The sequence below is a fragment of the Leptosomus discolor genome, chromosome 1 (genome assembly GCF_034619465.1).
Source record: "Leptosomus discolor isolate bLepDis1 chromosome 1, bLepDis1.hap2, whole genome shotgun sequence".
Taxonomy (NCBI): domain Eukaryota; kingdom Metazoa; phylum Chordata; class Aves; order Leptosomiformes; family Leptosomidae; genus Leptosomus; species Leptosomus discolor.
In genome coordinates this window covers 181,504,901-181,524,764 of record NC_141391.1, presented here as the reverse complement: position 1 = coordinate 181,524,764, position 19,864 = coordinate 181,504,901, and the positions used below count along the sequence as shown (strand labels likewise).

The following is a 19,864-nucleotide window of genomic DNA, read 5'->3' as shown; positions in this document are numbered from 1 at the left end:
GTTTTGTTTTTAGAGACAAAACAGAGTCTGAAGGATATTGATGGGCAATAATACTAAGGCTTGAGAAACAAAAAACAGGATAAAGCCACAGTTGTAATAGAGGAAAAAAAAAAAGTCCTGAGTACTTGAAAGCATGTAAGTGGTTTGAATATCCCAAAGCCTCTGCATTTACACAGATGCTCCAGCTGAGAAGTTACCTTTCAAGCAGTTTTTTTTTTTCCCTCCAAATATTTGGTCACTCTAGAGCTTTGAAACAGTAAGTTAGATTTGAGAGAAAAGCTCTACAAAAGCCTAACCTGTAGACCACCACAGAAATTTGCAACTGTAAGCTACTGGAGGAGAACTTCTCTGCTTCAGAATTAAAAGCCAAGAAGCTTCAACTTATCTTACTGCAGCATTGCCTGTGTCCAGTTTGTGGAGCCATGCACTGGGGTGTGCACCTCCGCAGTTCTCAAAGTCACACTTTGCTGCCTACTTAATGATTACATAGTAGAAGGTTTTACGTGACAGAAGTTGAAGTCATCATGCTCTCTATTTGGGTAAAAGATCTGAAATAACTAACTGAAGTAACTAAATAGTTGTGCCAGGGTTTGTTTGACAAGGGAACAATTATCTTGCCTGATAACACAGCTGACATGCCCACAAGCAACATGAACTTCTCTTGCAAGAGAGCCACAATTTGGTGTTTCTAGAAGGTGTTTTGCCAGGGAATCTATACAGGAGTTATATGCTAATGCAAGTTTGGGTGTTTTTCATGATTTAGAAGGATACTCGAGTTTGGGTGCAAGTGATGTCTGCACTTCAGATAAGCCTAATCAGAAGGTGAAAAGACAACGTCACCCTTCCAAGGAAGCCACGTGATCACATACTGCAGCCAGAGAGCTGACATGCAGTCCTTTGGTGTGAAGGCCACTTACTGCAGGTTCTGAGTAGTTATGTCTCAACCAAAAAGCAACACTCTATGAAGCACTTAAACTGCCTAAAATAGCCCTCTCAGCCTAACTTCCAGTGAGCAATGGTTTACTTATTTTTAGCTAGTTTGCTTTCAAAATAATGTACCTTCAAGAATCTAATCAATATAAGATGTTAGACAATTCAAGACATTTGGAGGTTAAAGACAGATCAACTCTACTGTAGTGCCCTGGGTTTTTTGGTGGATTTTTTTTTTTAGCATTACTTCTGTTCATGTATTAAAACAGACTTAAGAGTTAGCTCAAAACACAGGCACGCTTATTTGTATACTTGTTAGTCTCAACACTCTTGTTTAACTCACTAGGAAGCCTATATTAAACCCTAAGAGTTTTTTCAGTAGTACACAGTAACCCATCCCAGCACTTCAAACTAGAAGGAGGCTGACATTACATTCTTGTTTGCGAGCTACCGAAGCTGTCCTACAAATTCATTGGTCTCATTTGAAGTGGCCTCATTGAAAGAGAATATTTATCATACAGATTTTAATTCTGCACAAGACACTTGCTAGTCAGATCCTACGGTTTTGACTGACGCCTTCCTACACTATTTTGGGCTAGTTTGCTATTGTCAGTAACAGCTTTGAGCTCAATACAGGAAGCCTAGAATTAAACATAGCTTTTAAGAAAGTCTGTGACACTGAATATGGGTGAGCATTACTGTGCAATAGCACCTGCCTATCTAACCTGACTCAAATACACATTTATTGATTTTTAGAACAAAATAAACTGTTCAGATTCGTAGGCAGAGGTTCACCTCTGTGCCTGTGATATGAAAAGGTACTTGAAAGACAGAGGTGGTAAATCAACTATCTGAGCAAGACAGATTAGCCGTGCCTAACGATTCAGAGTTACACTTCAGCTGTAAAACATACATATTGCACAAGGCAACCAGCTAAAGACAAGGGGTTCTCTTCCCAACAGGGTTTGAATAGCCCATTAAAAGTCTTCCAGCTGCGATCGAGAGTTAGAGACAGACCTGCTGCAGTCACTGGAGAAACTGGTCAGTGGGAGCTGATTGCAAGAGGCAGTAAGTGCCTTATAAGGACCGTGCAGAAAACCTCCGAGCCCGAACACCGTGATTGCTGAACATGAGCCGTGGGTCAAACCTGTACCTAGAGAAAGGAACAGAGTCTGTGTGAGCAACAGCCCAGTGACCAGCGCTCTAGAAACAGCTTGTTTCTGGAACAGCTCTGGTATGAGGTGACAGGAACAGTTGCTTTCTTAACAGCATGCAGCAGGGACACTCTACATATTACAACAGGTGAATTATAACAACGCACAACTAAGGAGCTGACAGTCTCCAAAGAAATAAACACTGGCTACAGCATACCAACAGCATATCGGCACATACAACGTGAAACGCTCAGGAGATGCATTCTAACAGAAAGCTTTCCTGCCTCAAATTACAAACTTTTATAGCGCAACTGTAAGGAATGGAACATTTTTAATATTAGTTATTTTAAAAACGCTTCGGTCCAAATGATTACCAACTGAGTTTTGAGGCCAGAAGTGCTATTTACTTACAACAGCTGACTAATACATACAGCTTCAGCCTGCAGGAAACATTCTTTGCTAACAGCATCTCCAGGAACAATCAGAGCAAGTATTTGGAAAATGCCTGCCTACAGAAACCTGCGGAGCTTTTCCTTCTTTGCAGGCAAACCTGAGGTCGCTTGTCTCAGGCTACTCAGCAGAGCTGTAAGCTTCAGCTATTCTAAGTCAACAGTGGCTGACAGGATTGAAGTAGTAGTATTAATACCATTGAGTTATATTTGGTAGGTTAAACTAAACTAACTTAAAAAAAATAGAACCATCAAGAAAGCATCTCTATTAAACAACAGTATGTATGTCAGTAATACTATATTCCATCATAAAGACCCTCTATAAAAGCTTAATTTTAAAAATACATAGTTATATATAAAAGTATTATAAAATAATGAATTGAATCAGTGTTTACCCGGGATCGAAGACACCTGGTGTACGGCAAGTTGCTCCTGAACAGGACTGCAGCATCATTAATCGATAGTTCATCTTTTCTAAAATTTCTTGATCAATTGTTTTAGCAATGTTATTGATCTGGTGTGGATCTGCCGTCAAGTTATACACTTCCACAAACACCTGCAGAAGAAAGTTCCTGAACTGTATTAAATCCCAAATGCTAATTAGTATTTAATCATACTATTTGGGACTAATGCTTCATGGCAGCATATAAGCTCCAATGTTATTTTTAACTACGCTGCAGCATCCCCCCACATAAGCTATATTTAGCGACACGCTAAGTGGTCAAAGACAGGACAGTGTGTAGGTAAACCTCAAGTTTTGTCATAGTACAGTATTGTTGGAAAAGTTTTTACTTCCACCTAAAGCACTCGCCTGCTACACTGCAGAGTATTTTCTAACAGGTAAATTGAACATGTCTTACAACCATAAGACCACAGCAAGAGGCCATGGCTAAGCTGGCTGTCTTTTCATTAATGGATCTCAAAATACACAATTTCATGACCATCGTATCACCATTATACGCTCATCAGCTACTTCCAGCTGCCAAACTCAGGCAGGTGTCTTGACTACATGTACAAAATATGCTGACTACAAGTATGCTATAACCCCAATACAAGAAAGCTTTTTTATGTGCACACATGATTTGAGAAGGTTTTTGTGTGCTTTGAGGTTTGCCTGGAGGATTTCACAGCAGATTACGTTTTTGGTACATTAAATCTCTAAACCATTCTGTGGGACAAACACAAGTCAAACTTATCTCAAGAATTCAGCTGAGGTTTTGTCTGTGCTAGAGTAGGAGGCCTGATTGCAGACGATTAAAATTGGCCGGGTTGTGTCTAACTGAGATAAAGACACATCTGGACAGATGCTGGTTGCAAGCTTTCTTGTAAGGTTCACTGCAAGGTTTTAAAGCCACATTGCTGCATCTTCCCAATACTGTTAGTCTTAATTTAGCTGACCCAGGTAAGCAGAATGACCCAAAAATGCCACAGCCATCCTGCTTACTGGAGAGAAAAAAGTGACATGAAGGGTATTATTAGACCAACTTTGGAGTCTACTTTTATGAAGAAAGCTGCAACCCTCATTTAACTTCACCATAAATTGTCAGAAAGTGCAAAAAGGAAGGGCAGGGTCTCCTAATTGGTTTCCTATCCAGTCTTTCTTGCTATCTTTCTGCAAAAACCACCTTGCAGGATTTACTCCCCTGGCTTCAGCTGTTCACTGTAACTACCAGACAGTGTGGTGGCAGGATAACTGGGGATCCCTGCTGTTTATTGCACATCTGCTGACAACGCAGCTTATTCGATTTGCAACCAGGTGGCCTCAAACCCAACATGCTCTCTGGAGCATCTGTGCGCAAACAGGCACAAGCAAAGATCGGCCCTGTAACACACCAAGTCTTGCGCATACAGCGGGTGCTCCACCAGTGAGATCTGAACAGTTTCTGAAGGGGAAACGTTATGTCCCTTCCACCCAAAGAACTTAGGATAAGGTTGGAGACCTTTCCAACAATTGTTACTTAAATACTGGTTTTGCCAGCAAACAAGTGAGCAATAGAAGAGAAACAATTAGCCTGGGATCCCAGTTCTTCCCCAGGGAAAGAGCTGCAGCTGAATGCAAGAACAGCAGAGGCACAGCGTAACAGAAAATCTGTCGTACAGAAGACTCTGCCACACGGAATTAGGGTAGGACAGAGAACAGAGCCCCAGCAAAGCTCCTCATCAGGCTGTTGGGCACTACCAGAAGGCGATAATCATAGTTTAGGCTATTGTCCATTCCTCACTGCACTCCTACCCTCCCCTTTTTTTTTTTTTCCTTCCCAGAACACCACCAGAGTTTTGGTCACACATTCTCAGCTCACCAGTAGATAAAACACTTCACTGTTTATCCTGCAAGCAGCAGTGCTAGGCTGCTTTTCAGAGTTCTTTGTGGAAACCTTGAGAGCAGACAAGAGCTCCGACAGTCGCTCTCACAATTGTGAACAGTTGGCACCTGCCAGTCAGCCAGACTTACCTCCCGGTCATCAAATTCACAGTACTGCAGATCCCAGGAAGTTGACAGTGTCCTTACACAAGCATATGTGTTGTTATAGGAATCTTCACAGACACAGTCTGGGAAGCAGTGCTGTGAAGTGAGCAGTGAACAAAAACTTGAGAGCAGGAAAAAGAGATGAACTAGCAGTCCTTTTCCTAGAGTCTCTACCAGCTCAAGCCAACTGCAGTTAACTGACAAACACCAGGATCTTAGTCTAACGCATGCCAGTCTCCCCACTGGGGATTTGAAGCAAAAATTCAGCTCTTTAAATTTGAGAAAGCGTTATTAAACTCATTGTGATTAAGTGTGTTTTGTCAGGGAAGCTAACATACATACACTGAAGAGAACTGCGCAACATGCACTACTACAAACACCACCGGTGGGATGCTTTACTTAAAGCAAACCTTTTTTGACTCAGGAAGTACCTAGCAACTTAAACAATAGTCACAGGTGAGAACCCTCCAATGAGGAAGTTTAGAAAGAACATGGTGTCACTGCCACCCCCTTTGCCAAGCCCACACCTTCCTGCCGGGAGGCCCTAGAGTTCCCACTGAGAGGGTGGCTGCGTTCTGTATGGCCCCTGGGACGCATCAGCCCCGCACAGCTGATGTCCCCCTCTGATTCTTAAGTGCTGCACAGGACCTACAGAGCCAGCTCCTGCTCACCAAGACACAGGGAGCTCGCTCACAGCACCAGGTTAGTCCATACAGCAAACAGGATTAGTTCAGAAGCTATTTTCTAGTATTAACAGATCTTGTCATGCTTACTGTGACTCCAGGTCCTAGGCCGGGACAGGTAGGATCACTGCCGTTGTATCCTTCTCCTTGGTACTCCACCAAGAAGTCTGATCTCCATGTCACGTTTTTGTCTCCTCTCTAGGACAAGAGGTTAACATGACTTAGTACCCACCGCAGTGTGAAACAGAAGAAGTTCTCCATGCCTGGTATAACACTAATGCTGCCCGCTGCTTACAAGGCAGTTTGAGTTGTGGTCCCTAGTTTCAGTCAGTCTTACAATAATACTTAGCCTTAGGTTAGAACGTCTTGTGTAACTGGAAGACGAGGATCCAACTCCAAAAATATTAGTACACCTTCTTGTGCGGGTTCATGTACCATCTTCAATTTATAAAGAATCATGCAGCAATACTAAACAGGAGCCATGGGGCCAGATACTGCTGAATTACAGACAAGATCCATGTAATGAGGCTGTTTCTTTTTGGTTTATATCAGACTACCGCAACAGATGGAAAAAAAGATACCCTTGGCACAAGAAAAGATAAACAGCTTTAAGAATCAACTAAGTTTTAAGCTGCTCTATTTGTAGTTGCATTTTAAAGGCAGAAGGAGAGGGAAGTTTAAAGTTAACATACAGCACCATCACAGGCATATACAGCAAAACAATGAGTTTCACAGTTTTGATTCCATCAGTTTAAACTAGATGCCTTTTACCTGCTTCTGTCTAAAGAACAGCTTAAGGTTTGGATACAAGGTTTTAAAAGCAAAGCACCATTTTAAATCTGGATGATCTCCTGCGTTTCCAAGTAAGCTGCCTTCAATTTATAGACTAAATTTAATTAAAACTAAAAGGATCAACTGCAAGCAGCTTTATTTAAATAGGCTTCTGCTCACTCAGTGGAAAGGTCAAGTTTACTTTATAAAACCACATGCATTCTGCCAGAGTTTAGGGGGAAACACTAGTTCTACTGAAAACTTAGGCAAACCCAAGATTTAAACAGTCTGCTTTTCTCCTGGGACTATGCTGAGAAATCCTAAGGAAAAGGAGAGGGAAGATGCAAGGTGGAAACAAGATACAGCCTTCAAAACAGGAAGGTTGACCAGAGGACGACAACTTTCTGTTACAAAATGACCACAAAGTTGTAGGGCTTACGAACGTACATCTGTATTTAAACAAGATACCCACTTTTTTCACTGAGCTATGAATGTCCCATGTGAAAATGACATCAAGGGAAGAATCTGGGTTAGGAGTCAACCTAGTCTATTGAAGGAAGTCTTATTCCCTTGAAGAACAACTACTGTCCTCGTCCATCTACTTACCAACAGCGGCAACAGTGACATCCCATCCATCTGGGTCTTATTCAAGTCATACCCCGCAATGTCCAGAATAGTGGGACCCAAATCAATATTTGCAACCAGCATCTGCAGGGCGAGGAAAACTTAGTTCAGAAGACCAGAACCCAACAGATGTAATAATGAGACTCCTGTATTTTAAGTATTTGTAATTTTAGGTACACCTAAACACCACTTAATTTCATATTTATAGGCTTAACAGACCCCGTTAGCAAAAGCAATGGTACGGTCTTCGAAAGTGAGCTTCACGCTTTGTTTGCTTTTGTAGCCTGCAGTTACTTAAATTTACCGAGTCAAGCAAGAGCATGGAGCATTGTTAGAATGACGTTCTTTGCACTTTCCACCACTCCATGTATTTCATTTCATTGACACACATATGCAGGAGGATAAAATATTACCTAAAGTTGGTAACTATGAAACGATATTAAAAGTAAATCCGTACTCTGATTTCACTTCTTACCTTGTTTGTCTGATTTGGTTTTATCCCTGGTCCTCGAACTAGCAATGGAACTTTGATATCAAACTCATACAGCTGCCGTTTGTCTATTGGCAAAGAAAACTGGCCTATACAACAGAAAATGGAAGAAGTTAAATGGCTTCTTGTTTTAAGAGTCTGGTGGTACATAATTTCCAGCGGCCAATTTTTTTTAAGTCAGGAGAGGTTCTTAACCTGAACTACATTAACAAAGTGGAGCATAGGAACAGACAACTTTGAAGTATAAGCCGTATCTTACAGAGTTTAACAGCTTAGATACTGCATTTTCAGTTGTGCAACATGATACAGACAGGTCCTTGACAGGTTTTTACCTGTTAACTCTTCCATGTCAGCTTTTCCTACAAAACAGGGACCTTTCCTCCATTTCTGTCCTAATTTTATGCATACCAGGACACAGTGGTAGAGATTAATGCTAAAAACCACAACCAAACAAAACCCAAACAACACAATCCCCAAACACCCCACACTGCAATGCCAGATTGTTTTGCAACTCAAATCAGTACTTCTCATGTCTACAGTTTTCCACAGCTGCTGTTCCCATTTTCTGGAGCAGTCATGAGGGTGAAGTGTTACACGATTCTTGGATCTTCTACAAACGTTCAGTAACCAGTGAAAATTTTACCAGTGTGGAAGCCATTGTCTGATGTGTAAAAGATGTACGTGTTGTCCAGTTCTCCATTCAGCTCCAGTTTCTTCACTAGTTTCTCTATTAGGTCATCTACTGACAGCAGAGTTTGCCACCTATACAAAAACAAAGCAATTCATATCAGAGTGTGAGAACTTCAGAATAATTTGTATTCTGCTTCAAATCAACAGCATACGCACTCTAAGTGGATTATTTTGCTTGCAAATTCTGAAAACAAACTTCATACATGACTACACTGTACTTTTTGAGGCTGCAATTTAAGATAGAAATAGACTGTTTGTCTTCAGTTCTTGTTGATTTTATTCTGTAGTGTCTGTGAAAGACGACAAAATGCCGATTACTTCTTATCTGGAGACAGTCAAGACCAACTTTGAAGCAACACGGTGGCAAAGAGTCAGTTATCTCCTGCAAGGTCACTTATTAGTTCTTTACGTGTAGTTTTTAATACTAAAATACAAGACTTCCATGAATGTAATTGTCTATATGGGACCCTTTCTGCTTGAAAACAGCTATTTTGTATTACTCATGTAATATCAGGGTCCACTGTTCCAGTGCACCTAAAGCCTTGAACAGCTACAAGTTATTCTTCCCTTTGTTATGGGGTTTGCTATTGAGACAAGTGACTGCTTCCGGTACGTCAGTAACAAGCCTCCACAGACTAGTATTATGCTGAATTAACTAGAGATATTCAATTAATGGATCCTGTTGTCTCCAGGATCTTTAATTTAACATTTTGTTGCATAATTTTACCTTCAGGTTTTATAAAGCAAGAGCCTGAAAAAACCTTGAAACTCATGCCTGATTAACTGCTCAAAATGGAGTTTAACACAAAGTTAACCTACTGTTTGTTTCAGAGCTTTTCAAGAAGATACACCTACAGTGTAAACAAATACCCTTCCTTTCTATTAAAAAGAGGGAGCGAGCGGTATCTTCACATTACTCCCCACATACACTTTTATAAAAAGGAACCAAGCACCCGCCCTGGCCAGTCAGGCATTCCCACAGAAAAAGACCACAGACTGAGAGCCAAGGCTGGTAAATCGGATTAGTTGGCACAGAAATGAATCACGTTTGATGTACATCATGTCAGAATCTGGAACTCAAGTGAAGAAGGAGGTAAGGCCATTTTTTAATGAAAGCCTGTTGCGCACTGAAATAGAAGTAGTAGAGACACTGAGTGTGATTGGTCTTTTTTTACAATAAACAATAGCAGCATTTGGGAGCAAAATATTTTTGAAGTCAATTACAAGTTGCTTTGCAGAAAGTAAACAGAGTCAGGTCTGCTGAGACAGATGCCAGAGAACTATTACAGGTAATCTGACATCTATTGTCAGAGTTATTACAGCCCTTTTAAAAAACACCTTTTCTTTTTTTAAAAAGAAATAAAAGTTCTGAGTAGAACTCTTATGCAACAAAGAAATTCTTACCGCTTTCTGTAAGCGTCATCAAGAAACTGTATCGAAGAGTTAGTCATTGGAGTCTTCGCTTGTCGAATTAACCAGTGCTTGTTCTAAAGAAAAAAAAGAGAGAAAAAGATCAGGGGAGAAATACCAGCTTTAAAACCTTTCTTAGGCCTATTACAACAGAAATGTTGTTTAGGGTAAAACACCCACACGATTCCTGTGAAATAGCCAGGCAATGCTATCAACCTGACCTGACCCCAATTTTCCCTCTTGGTTCATATAAAAACCTAAGTTGCAAGAGTAAACTATACTACAGCTCCCTTATGCTCAGCCCTTGGTGAGGAGAAAATAGCTGTGGATCTTTTCAAAGCAGTTCAGGGAAGAAATTTGTGAAAGGAGCTAGGGAAGGCTCTCCTGGAGATCGAAGTCTCGATAGCCTGTGAGAGGTCTGATGAAAGAAATCCGAAGGACAGAGCAGCATTGTAAGACTGGACTTGGTTGTTAAAAGTGAGGTTCTTTTGGGACTAAGACTAGTGAGTGTCCTAACGTGGGTAGAGAGGTGAGGAGAAACTCCTGCATCAAAAGCAATTTGGACTAATTTACAGACAGGTGAGGACAAAGATCTGTAAACAGTGTCACTATGGATTCTTGGTAGCCTATGAACTCAGGGCTGGAGACTACAGAGGGAAGCAGAAACATTACCAATTTATTTGGACTTTTTGACTCCAGAACAAGAGTATTTCTTCAGCAGAAGTGTTATTGATTCTTCTAGCTGCATCCCCAACTATCAGAAATAGCCCCTCCCTTTCTCCCCTCACCCAACCCCCCAGAGTAACAGAGATGATCTAACTCATACAAAAAGCCATACTCCCACATCCCAGTCTGAACTGGGTCAGCTGCTGTACACACACGTGGGAAGGTCTGCTGTGAACAACATGAAGGTTAGTGTTAGTGGCGAGCAGAATAAAGGAGAAAGTCATGTCAATGCAGGTTCATACTTTTCCATTTAGTACATCAGAGAAGTCCTGCTCATCACCCTCAGCTTCAGCCTGTATTTAGTTGGTGACTCCACTCCATAGGGCCTCTTGTTACACAATTTCCCTCCTGTCACAAGCAAATGACTCTGAATAGGCTCAGGCTTTAGGGACTCACAACCAGGTGACTCACATCTCCTGCAATTCAGTTCCCCTGTTTTCTGTTCTTGTTGACTGAAGGAAAGACTTTGAGCAAGGAGACTTAATACCAAGTCCAGCTTATTTTAACTCAGTTGTATTCAGATCTCTCTTTTTCTAGTAGTTGCAAAAACAATTCCATGGAGAAACACTAAGTCTATCTCAGCAAGAAAACACAGCATAATCAAGACCAAACATCTCGGACTTGTGCGTTGGGTGAGAGGAAAAAAGGAACAACATCACAAACCCCATCCCCAGCTCAGCAGCAGGCCTTCAGAGAACAAAGGAGCTGGCAACGTCACCTGTGCACCAGCCACCTTTCACAGGAGGTGGGCTTAGGAGAGGCCCTCCCTCCATAAGGCACAATCACACTGGGTAACTCAGGCAGATAAGTCGCCTAGTGCAGTAGAATCCTCTTTTATGGATTATTTTGTTCTTCCTACCTTTCTCTGAAGTTTCAGAAACTTCAGACAGCACCTAAACACCTGTGTGGATTCCAATAAAACACACTGACTCAGAGTCCTCAAATCTGCTTCCCTGGCAGTCCCTGTCAAGTCTCTTTCACTGGTTACATACAAAGCTGCCCACCAGTCCTGCTGCCTCCCTGTGTCCCACTCTCAAAGAAATTTTAGGAGATCTTGAGCCATATCTTGCCAGCAGAATCTGATCACAGCTGTGCTCCGATGCTGCAGGATAAACAATGCATGCAAGAGAAATACCCAACATATATCTTGATCAGCTTCTCCCTCGGAACAGCTTAGACAAACCACTCATTTGGGCTATCAGTAGTCCTGCTTGGGGAACCAGACAGCTACCCATCATCTGATACAGTTCACAGCTGAGGATCCTAAGCAGACTTTAAAGCGCACATCACTGGTCAGTCTGACAACCGCTTAACTCCTGTTTTTCATGCAGAGATTCAGCCTACGTGGCTCCTTTTAGTACCCCTTGCCCACATACTGTACAAGGAAACGAGGCAACATTAATTTAGGAATCAGGACTGTACAATGCAAGACCGTCTAGCAAGCGTTGCAACATCCATGACTTGAGGGTCTGAGCCTATGTACACATTTACTGCTATTGCAGGAATTGGGCTTGCCCTAGAAAACAGCGAAGCTCAAAGAGGAGGCAGGCTTCAAGAGCACAACGCTGCCAATTACAGAAGCGCACACTGTCAGTGATCACAACTGTTGTGTCTAGGAGGAAGGGCAATGCGAGTCTGTTCCTGTGGTGAAACACAGTAAAACTGCTGTATCCACAGACATTAACTACCGAACATTAACTAAGTCTGTCATTTTGCTTTGTGCTATATAGGCATACGCAGAGCTTTTGCTCCACATAAGGGTACTCCCACACTGTATCTTTTGGCTAGCTGCTGACTTCGCTGGTCAAGTTATTTCTGGCTCACTTATTTAAAAAGCATCCAGTTATTAGAGTAGTCGTTTTAAAGACAAAGTTCGGGATCCTTTTATGGAGAAAAACCAGTCTGATTCCCACTCCTGAGTTTGAAACTTAAAGGGCTGGGCTAGCATATTTGTTACTGCCTGCAGCCCTTTTCTCCCCTTCCATTCATGTTTTTATATCACGTTGATAAGCACATGGTCATTTTGCAAGCTACAATCCTCAGCTAAAACCAAGTTTCACCCTGTACTACATGAGCCACAGTGACCTTAGAAGAGGTATCACTGGGCTCCAGACACACATTTAGGCAATGTTATCTCTTAGTCTTCAGACTAGGAGCAAATTTAAGTGAATCCTTTGAACACTGAAGAGTAGCGAGTTCTATGTTTTAAAAATAATTGAATCAAAAATACAAAACTTCTGTAAGTTAAACATATCACCAGATGAACTGTTTGTGACTTTCACTTTCACTTACTGGCAGAGTAAGTCACAGCAGATTAGTCTGAGCTAGACCATATTTGGCCAAGTCTACTGGCAGTGGAAGGTACTGTCCTGTCACAAGGCTGTCTGCGAGTTTGTAACACTAGGCTCAGCAGTTCTGGTTACAGGTTATTTCAACAAATGAAAGGCGAGTTCGCAAAGTCCTTAGTGACCCTGGGCTCTGTGGTTCACGGTTTCGCAAAGTCCTCTGGTTAGCCTGACGTGCTTGTCACCTAGGGGCAGCTCTGCCACAAGCTCAGGTAATGTACTAGCCAGCCACACGAGCACATGTGCGCAGGAAGACAGAGCTCTCCTCATTCTTCGCCTGAGCCTTTGTGTTCTCCTGAACACAGAAAGCAATGAAAGAACATTGAAAGAGCTTCAGAACAGTCTGGGAACTGGACAAGGAATTAATTTTCCATTTATCAATCGTAATTCCATTGTACTGCCTTATTTTTGCCACTACATGATTTTATTTATAAAATATTGGTACGCAAATATCTCAAAGTCACAATAAACCTCTCTTATCCTGAAAGGCTGATTAACATAACTAAACAACCAGTAGTCACAGAATAGCCTGTTCTCACTGTTTAAACTTAATGTGCAAGTCAGGGTCACTGCCTACTGCTCTCCCAAACCCGTAGAATAACCTGTGCAGATTCTTGCCATTTAGCTTACCTTCCCATGAATATTAAAATTGCTGTTTCGTGGTGCACTGACATTCTGAAAGCTCTTCGTATACTGTGGAGCGGCTGTCCAAGGGGAGTGCGGTGCTGGGGTTGAGATCATCATAAAGAAAGGTTCAAAATTAGATTTATACTCCAAGAAGTCCAATGACATGTTGGCCTGTGAACAGTTTTGTTGGAGAAGAGAAGTCACACCTCCAAAGGAAAACAGCAAGTACTTGAAAAATCCAAACTAGACATTCATAACTTAGTTAGGGCTCAGTAGTACTGGGAACATTTAAACTATTTCAGAAACTTATTGCTTGCTCATCTACAAATGCCCAGAACAGCAGCTGGTGATAAAAAAATCCCATGTTCACGTTATTCTGAAAAAATTTCTCAGCCCCACTGTTTCTAGCATATACTCATTCTATAGCAAGCTCCTAGTTTATAAGCGGTGCCACGTATCTGCTGGCGAAGCCAGAAGCTCTAGTGAAGGACAGTGCCAAACCCCACTCACTCACACCACTGCACTTTCAGTTTCGTCTCTGCCTATACACAATTTCAAGTAGCAAGTTACAAGAGGTTGTGAGCTCCATTCTCACTCTCCTTTGGTCAGCCTTTGAAATTAAACTTTTCAAAGGTATTACTGGCAGATGATTTCTTTGCTATTCAAATCTTGCAACATTTTCCTTTCCTGTCTGTGTACCCCACTTTGGGTATCCTTTTATTTCTCTGGAAGAAACAATAGGATTCCTAAAGAGGAATTCCCTCCTCTTCCTCCTAACTTGTACATCTAAGCAAGTAGGGCTGGACTTCAGTTATATGATAACAAGAGTTAAGGGAGGATAAGAACTATGTGAAGTTCAAAAACCTGGCTCAAACTCAGTATGATGCAGGTGAACTCCCAGAGGTAGCCCATTTAGATTTTGCTGGTAGCTTAAACTGCAATGTGTCAGGACTGCAGTAGACAGATCCAATTGTTCAGGTTCTTGATACCAGACTTGGGTGCCCCAGTGTCCTTAGTCAGGACAAGAAAGCTTGTGCATCACATCAAGCAATGCTGCAACTTTGCATGAGCAATTTACTCCCCTGCACTGCCCATCGAGTGAATTAAACTCAAACACTAGCTCTGAAATGCTGAATACGTATTTGGTAACTCCAGGCAGAAGGCAGAATGCAACACACGGAAAATCATAACACGCTGCTGTGTCAATAGGTAACGCCACAGGTAAGAGGTTTATGCAGCAATGACCTGTTGGCCAAAATGCTTACGAGCTGCTGAAGGATCAAAAAAGACCAGTACAATGCCAGTAATAGGATAGTCTCACTTCTGGCTTATCAATTCCAATCTAGCTTTAGACAGTGTAAATCTAAATTTAATCAGACAGCTGTTCAGTACCCCAAGAAACATCAATCACTTCTGTTCCTAGTAAGCAGCTGTCTGTTCAAGAACCCACTGGAATGAAACTCGTTAGGGTCTCAATGGAAGCCTACAAATCAACTGCACGGGGAAACTTCTCAGAGAAGAGTTTTCCCAAGTGCTGCATGTGAGCTCCCAGCACAACCAACTCATCCACCATAACAGCACGTCAATTTTAAGACTCCAGCTTGGCAGGGGGGAACACTCCTCTCCCCCCACCCCAACCTCCAAGCTAATACTACTTGCTAAACAGGGTCTCAAAGCAGCTGAAGTAACTCTTCCAACTTTCCTTTCAGTACTGAATATCTTTATTACCTCTCTTTACCTTAACAGGTTAAGCTACACATTCTGCACAGTCCATATATTGCCCCCTCACACTATGGAGGGCTGATTAGCCTTTAATATTTCCAAGTTATCAGTTTGGTGTGGCTAGAGGTTACAAGATACTAACACACCATAATATCTAACAAACAAAACGCGGTGTAAAGTTATTTTTACATTCTTAACTTCCCACTGAAGTCTTGTCCCAGTTAATCTCTTACAGAAGTTGTGTATTGTAATGAAACACATCCTTCAATGAAGTAATTTAAGTCCTTGCCTACATGCATCATGTTCCTCATGCACTGTAACCATCAGTATTAACCTCCCAGTGAGGCCACCGGCTGGCAAATGGGCAGTTGGAATCCCTTTCCCCTCCACAGCTCGTACACACCAACTCGCCACTTCTAAACATACCCAGAATCTTGCTCTGCTGATTAATACCCACCCACCATCATGACAACTCAATCATGAGCTAATAGAGCCTAATAAATTATCATCCCCACCCTTCCCAAAGCCCCCAGCATGAGGCATTATCGGGTCATAAGCAGCTTCTGTAACACACGTGTTGCAAACTTTCTTACCAGTACATCTGTCAGGTAATCTACACTGTAGTTCTCACCATGCCTTCGTGCTTTGCCATTTACTGAAAGAGTATAGTTGTAGTACTTTGAATTTTTCTCCTGTGAAAAAGAAAATCAGGTGCTTATTTATACGAAGTAACACGTACACCGATTATTTGAAATAATCAAAATGAGCTGCCAACAAGCATTTGTCAGATAGGTTATAAGCATTTGTCGTAAGAACACTGCAAGAATTCTCAGAACTGGTCTCCAACAACAAAACTTATTTTACTGCTATCTCACACTGCTTTGGCTTTACAAGTTGGGGTTTTCCCCAGGCACCTTAGTAGGAGTGATAGCCAAGGATCTGATACATAACAGAGGAAAAAAAAAGGGAAAAACATTTGCATTAAGTTGTTAGATGCTCTGTGCCTGCTCTTTTATGATAAGCAAAATGAGATCACAAGTTGGATTACAAAGCAACCGAAATTAAGTATTTCAAAACCAGAATGGTCACATACCAAAGCATACCAAAAACTCCATCCAGGAGGGACATGACCTACTCCCCCTGCATCCTCTGCTCCGTACTGAAAAAGAGACAGACCACAAATCTCAGTTTCAATTACAATGAATAAAAGCTAGAAGTTATGTTTCACGTTCACATGCTTTGTACAACACTAGTGAGAAACTGCATTAAGTCAAATTCAATTTCAGAATGGAAAAACACGTGTATATATGCACAGACAACACACATGTATAGAAAGAAATCAGGGTTAAATAACTAGAAAGTCAGTAACCAAAAGCTTGGCATTCACCAGTAAAATTCCAGTTTTATTCCCTGTTCTACTCTGCACACAAAAATACGCAGAGATCCCAGAGGACACACAGTACATCATCAGGTAATGAGGGGTGATCAAAACACGCATGCAACAAGGCATTCTTAGGCTTTGGCTAACAGTTCACAAGATACCAAAGAAAGTTTCGCATAGACCAACAGCTTCCATCATCCTTCTCCTAAAGGGGTATGAACTTTACGCCGTGCTAGCCTCTTGTCACCTCAGTGACAAATAATCTACAACAACTAGCCTTTAAGCCAGCAAAAAGAGGAAAGGAGATGCTGAATCATTGCCAAAGTTGAAACAGAGGGTGCCTCAGAGCAACACAAGGGGTTTTCTCAGGGCTGCCCTCTCCCATCTACATGGCTCGCCTGACTGCAGGGGCAGCAGGCTATGCTGAGTCAAGGGATGCTCAGAGGAAGCCAGATAAGTGTCCCTTCCCTTAGCTGCCTCAGTAACATCGGCAGAAACAAATTTGTGCCTGCCTATGAAAATTCACGTCCTGTTACTCTATTATACCACCAACAGTTTCCACCAAGAGACACAAGGAAAATAATGCTGTTAAGATCCCTGTAACTCATCTGGCTCCAAACACAATTCCATCAGACAAGAGGAACACCTGATCTTAGGAGCTTCCAGTGCAGAGTTTTACAACTGACCATAAACTACTACAAACCAAAGCTTAGAAAAAACCAAAAGCACACACATACAAGTGATTCAATAATGAAGTGTTGGTAACCTCTGTAAAGAGCTCCAATAATATCTGTTCTCCCAATGAATTGGCCTCAATGGACATTTAGTATTCAAAATACCATACTAACTGCTGAAAAGAAAATAGCCCTCTGATCCAACGGGATGCATCAGTCAAGATATTGATACAACCTGATTTTTTTTCTTTAACGTTATTGTAACATTGTGCCTGGTCTGGCACTAGCTTGATGGTGCTCTTCAATACCACATGCCAATCATCTATCTGTTTTCCCCAGTCATTAAAATCATCATCTCTAAAAATTAACACACCCAAGCATACTAGAAAAGCCTTTGGATTCTATCACCCTTTCAAAACTAACTTTCAAAAACATTCAGGCACCGAAGAACGTGATTTTAACCAAGTCAAGCTAAAGATCTGAACTTTGCATCACATTTATCCCATCTCAGCAAAGAGAACTGTTCATCCAAGTAATACCATTTTAAGAATTCTGGGGATCCACCACCAGCTACAACAAACACAGAAATCACTGAATGTTTTAAAAAGGTGGCCAAATGCAAATGAATTGCATCACAGTAAAAAATAAGCACAAAATACCTCATTCAAGTACTTTCCAGCAAAGAACGTTTGATAACCACACATAGTTTTGAGCAGCGCCGGGAAGGTGTAGGGTTCTTGAATCTTCTGCCACAACTTGCTGCTACAGTTTCCTTCCAGAGTGTTATTGACAACATGATGATTATGTGGATATTTTCCTGTTAAAATGCTAGCTCGACTGGGACAGCAAAGTGCACTGGGAACATACTGGAAAGACAGGATAAAGAGATTCGAGATGGCCATTATAAAACAATTTTTCTCCAAATGTATAGCTTTGAAATATCAGCTAACAGGTTGATTAAAATGTTCACCAACATTAAAGCCTCTTTCTGGACACACAGCATTACATCCCAAATATTTTCACTAGTGAAAAGCTGCACACAAAATTGGTTTTAGGTTTCTGCAACATACGCCCTTCAAACTCACCACCACCATTTAGACATGGTTCTTGTACAGTAGCAAGTACCCATTATGATACTGTTTGCCAGTTGATTCACTCCATTATTTTAGCCATGGCAATACATCAGGATATGAAAGAAGTGAGTTTTCAGTGTGCATGAAGCCGAAAGTTTTAAGTAGCTTCTTATTTTGCAATAAAAAATTCAGATTACTCATGTTTACTTTGCAGCTTAAGGAAGTTCGCACAAGTGCTTTTAGGAAGCGAAACTTGCCCTCTCAGATTATGAGCATAACCCTGAACTATATTCATTCTGAAACCCAGAAGTAGTTTGAGATTGAATTTTAAAAACCCACACACATATGTAAAGGCTTCATAAACCTATTTATGAGTTCTAAGACCCTAGATGACCTAAGATACGAACCACACAAACAGGCACACCTCAGAAGTTCAAAGAGTTAATGTAAACACTTACTGCATTTAGGAAGGTTATTCCCATCTGCGCAATGAGAGCATTAGTCTTCTTTAGGGGGGTCTGGGAAAGAGGTACCAAAAGGAAATCAGTCAAAGCCATACGGATGCTAAATGAAATACGGGGGTAGAAGCGGGTGTACGACTACCTGACCCACCACCACCACAGCTTTTAGGCACTGCCCAGGCAAGCCTCTCGGAGCACCTTTTCGCGAGGGCCTCCTGCGACCGCGGCGGTTACGCAAGCCAGCCCAAGGGAGCGGAGGCTCGGGGAGTTGTCGGGGACCACCTGCAGCTGCAGGGGCTACCCTGGAGAAGCCCCAGCCTCGACTCACTTGAGCCTCAGTGGCTTCCCAGAGAAGGTTCGTTCGCCCGAGGCAGCCCACCGCGTCGCTCCCTCAGCGACTCGGTCTGAGGCCGCGGAGAGAGACCCCAGCCCCAGCTGCGGCCGGGCCCTGGCCGCGCCGGTTGTCACCCCAGGCCCAGGCGGCCGCTCCCCAGCAGCCGCAGCGACCCTCCCCTCACGCCCTGCCCTCTCCACCCTCCCCAGCCGAGCTACGCAACCTCGGCGGCGGGCGGCGAGCAACCCCGGGGCCAGGGCGAGGACGAGGCCTCTCACCACGCTCCCACCGGCCCCCCACGCACAGCCCCGCGCCGCTCGCTTCCCGCACGGGCGGGCCCACGGCGGCGCCCCTCGACCGGCTGGGCTGGGGGGGGCCTATGCGGGAGGCCGGGAGAGCCGCGGGGTTACCATGCCGCCCAGGCAGACGTCCTGGTCGTCGGTGAGGATGAGCACCACGTTGGGCCTCCGCGCCTGCCGGGCTGCCCCTGCCGGGCTCAGCACCAGCAGCGCGGCCAGCGCCAGCCCCCGGACCACGGCAGCGGGGGACATGGCGCGGCGGCGGGGACGGGCGGGAGGGACGGAGGGAGCCCGGTGCCACTCGGCCCCGCGGCGCAGACGAGACGGTGCGGCCGAGAGCGGAGCCCCGGGGAGCAGCGCGCGGGCCCGCCCCGCCCCCGGCATATGACCCGGGAGAGCGGCGGGGGGGGGGGGGGCTGTGTCACGTGGCCCGGGCGGCCGCCGCGGCGGGGAACAACTCCGCCCCCTCGCCCCGCCTGCTCCCCACCGCCTCCGCCTGGCCACGCCTCCTCCGGCGTGACCCCGCCCACTGCCCGGGGGAAGCCGCTGCCGTG

The 19,864-nt window shown here is 43.3% G+C and overlaps 1 protein-coding gene across 1 annotated transcript; it reads right to left on the bottom strand.

Annotated features, from left to right (window-relative positions):
• Positions 1–208: 208 nt before the first annotated feature.
• Positions 209–19,562, bottom strand: GNS (glucosamine (N-acetyl)-6-sulfatase). Its single transcript, XM_086480289.1, has 14 exons — positions 19,422–19,562; positions 18,675–18,734; positions 17,803–18,009; positions 16,182–16,247; positions 15,682–15,780; positions 13,370–13,537; positions 9,663–9,745; positions 8,212–8,330; positions 7,554–7,657; positions 7,061–7,162; positions 5,774–5,881; positions 4,986–5,096; positions 2,929–3,089; positions 209–2,083 (listed from the first exon to the last, which is right to left on the bottom strand). Exons 1-14 carry the CDS (start codon positions 19,560–19,562, stop codon positions 2,008–2,010), a joined length of 1,605 nt encoding a protein of 534 aa, XP_086336415.1. The 3' UTR covers positions 209–2,007.
• Positions 19,563–19,864: the final 302 nt, after the last annotated feature.

Coding starts and splice junctions, on each gene's coding strand:
- GNS (XM_086480289.1), bottom strand. CDS start 19,562: ATGTCCCCCGCTGCCGTGGTCCGGGGGCTGGCGCTGGCCGCGCTGCTG. Junction 18,735..19,421: donor ACGTCTGCCTGGGCGGCATG/GTAACCCCGCGG, acceptor CCTCTTTCCCAG/ACCCCCCTAAAGAAGACTAA. Junction 9,746..13,369: donor ATTTTAATATTCATGGGAAG/GTAAGCTAAATG, acceptor TTTTTTCTTTAG/AACAAGCACTGGTTAATTCG.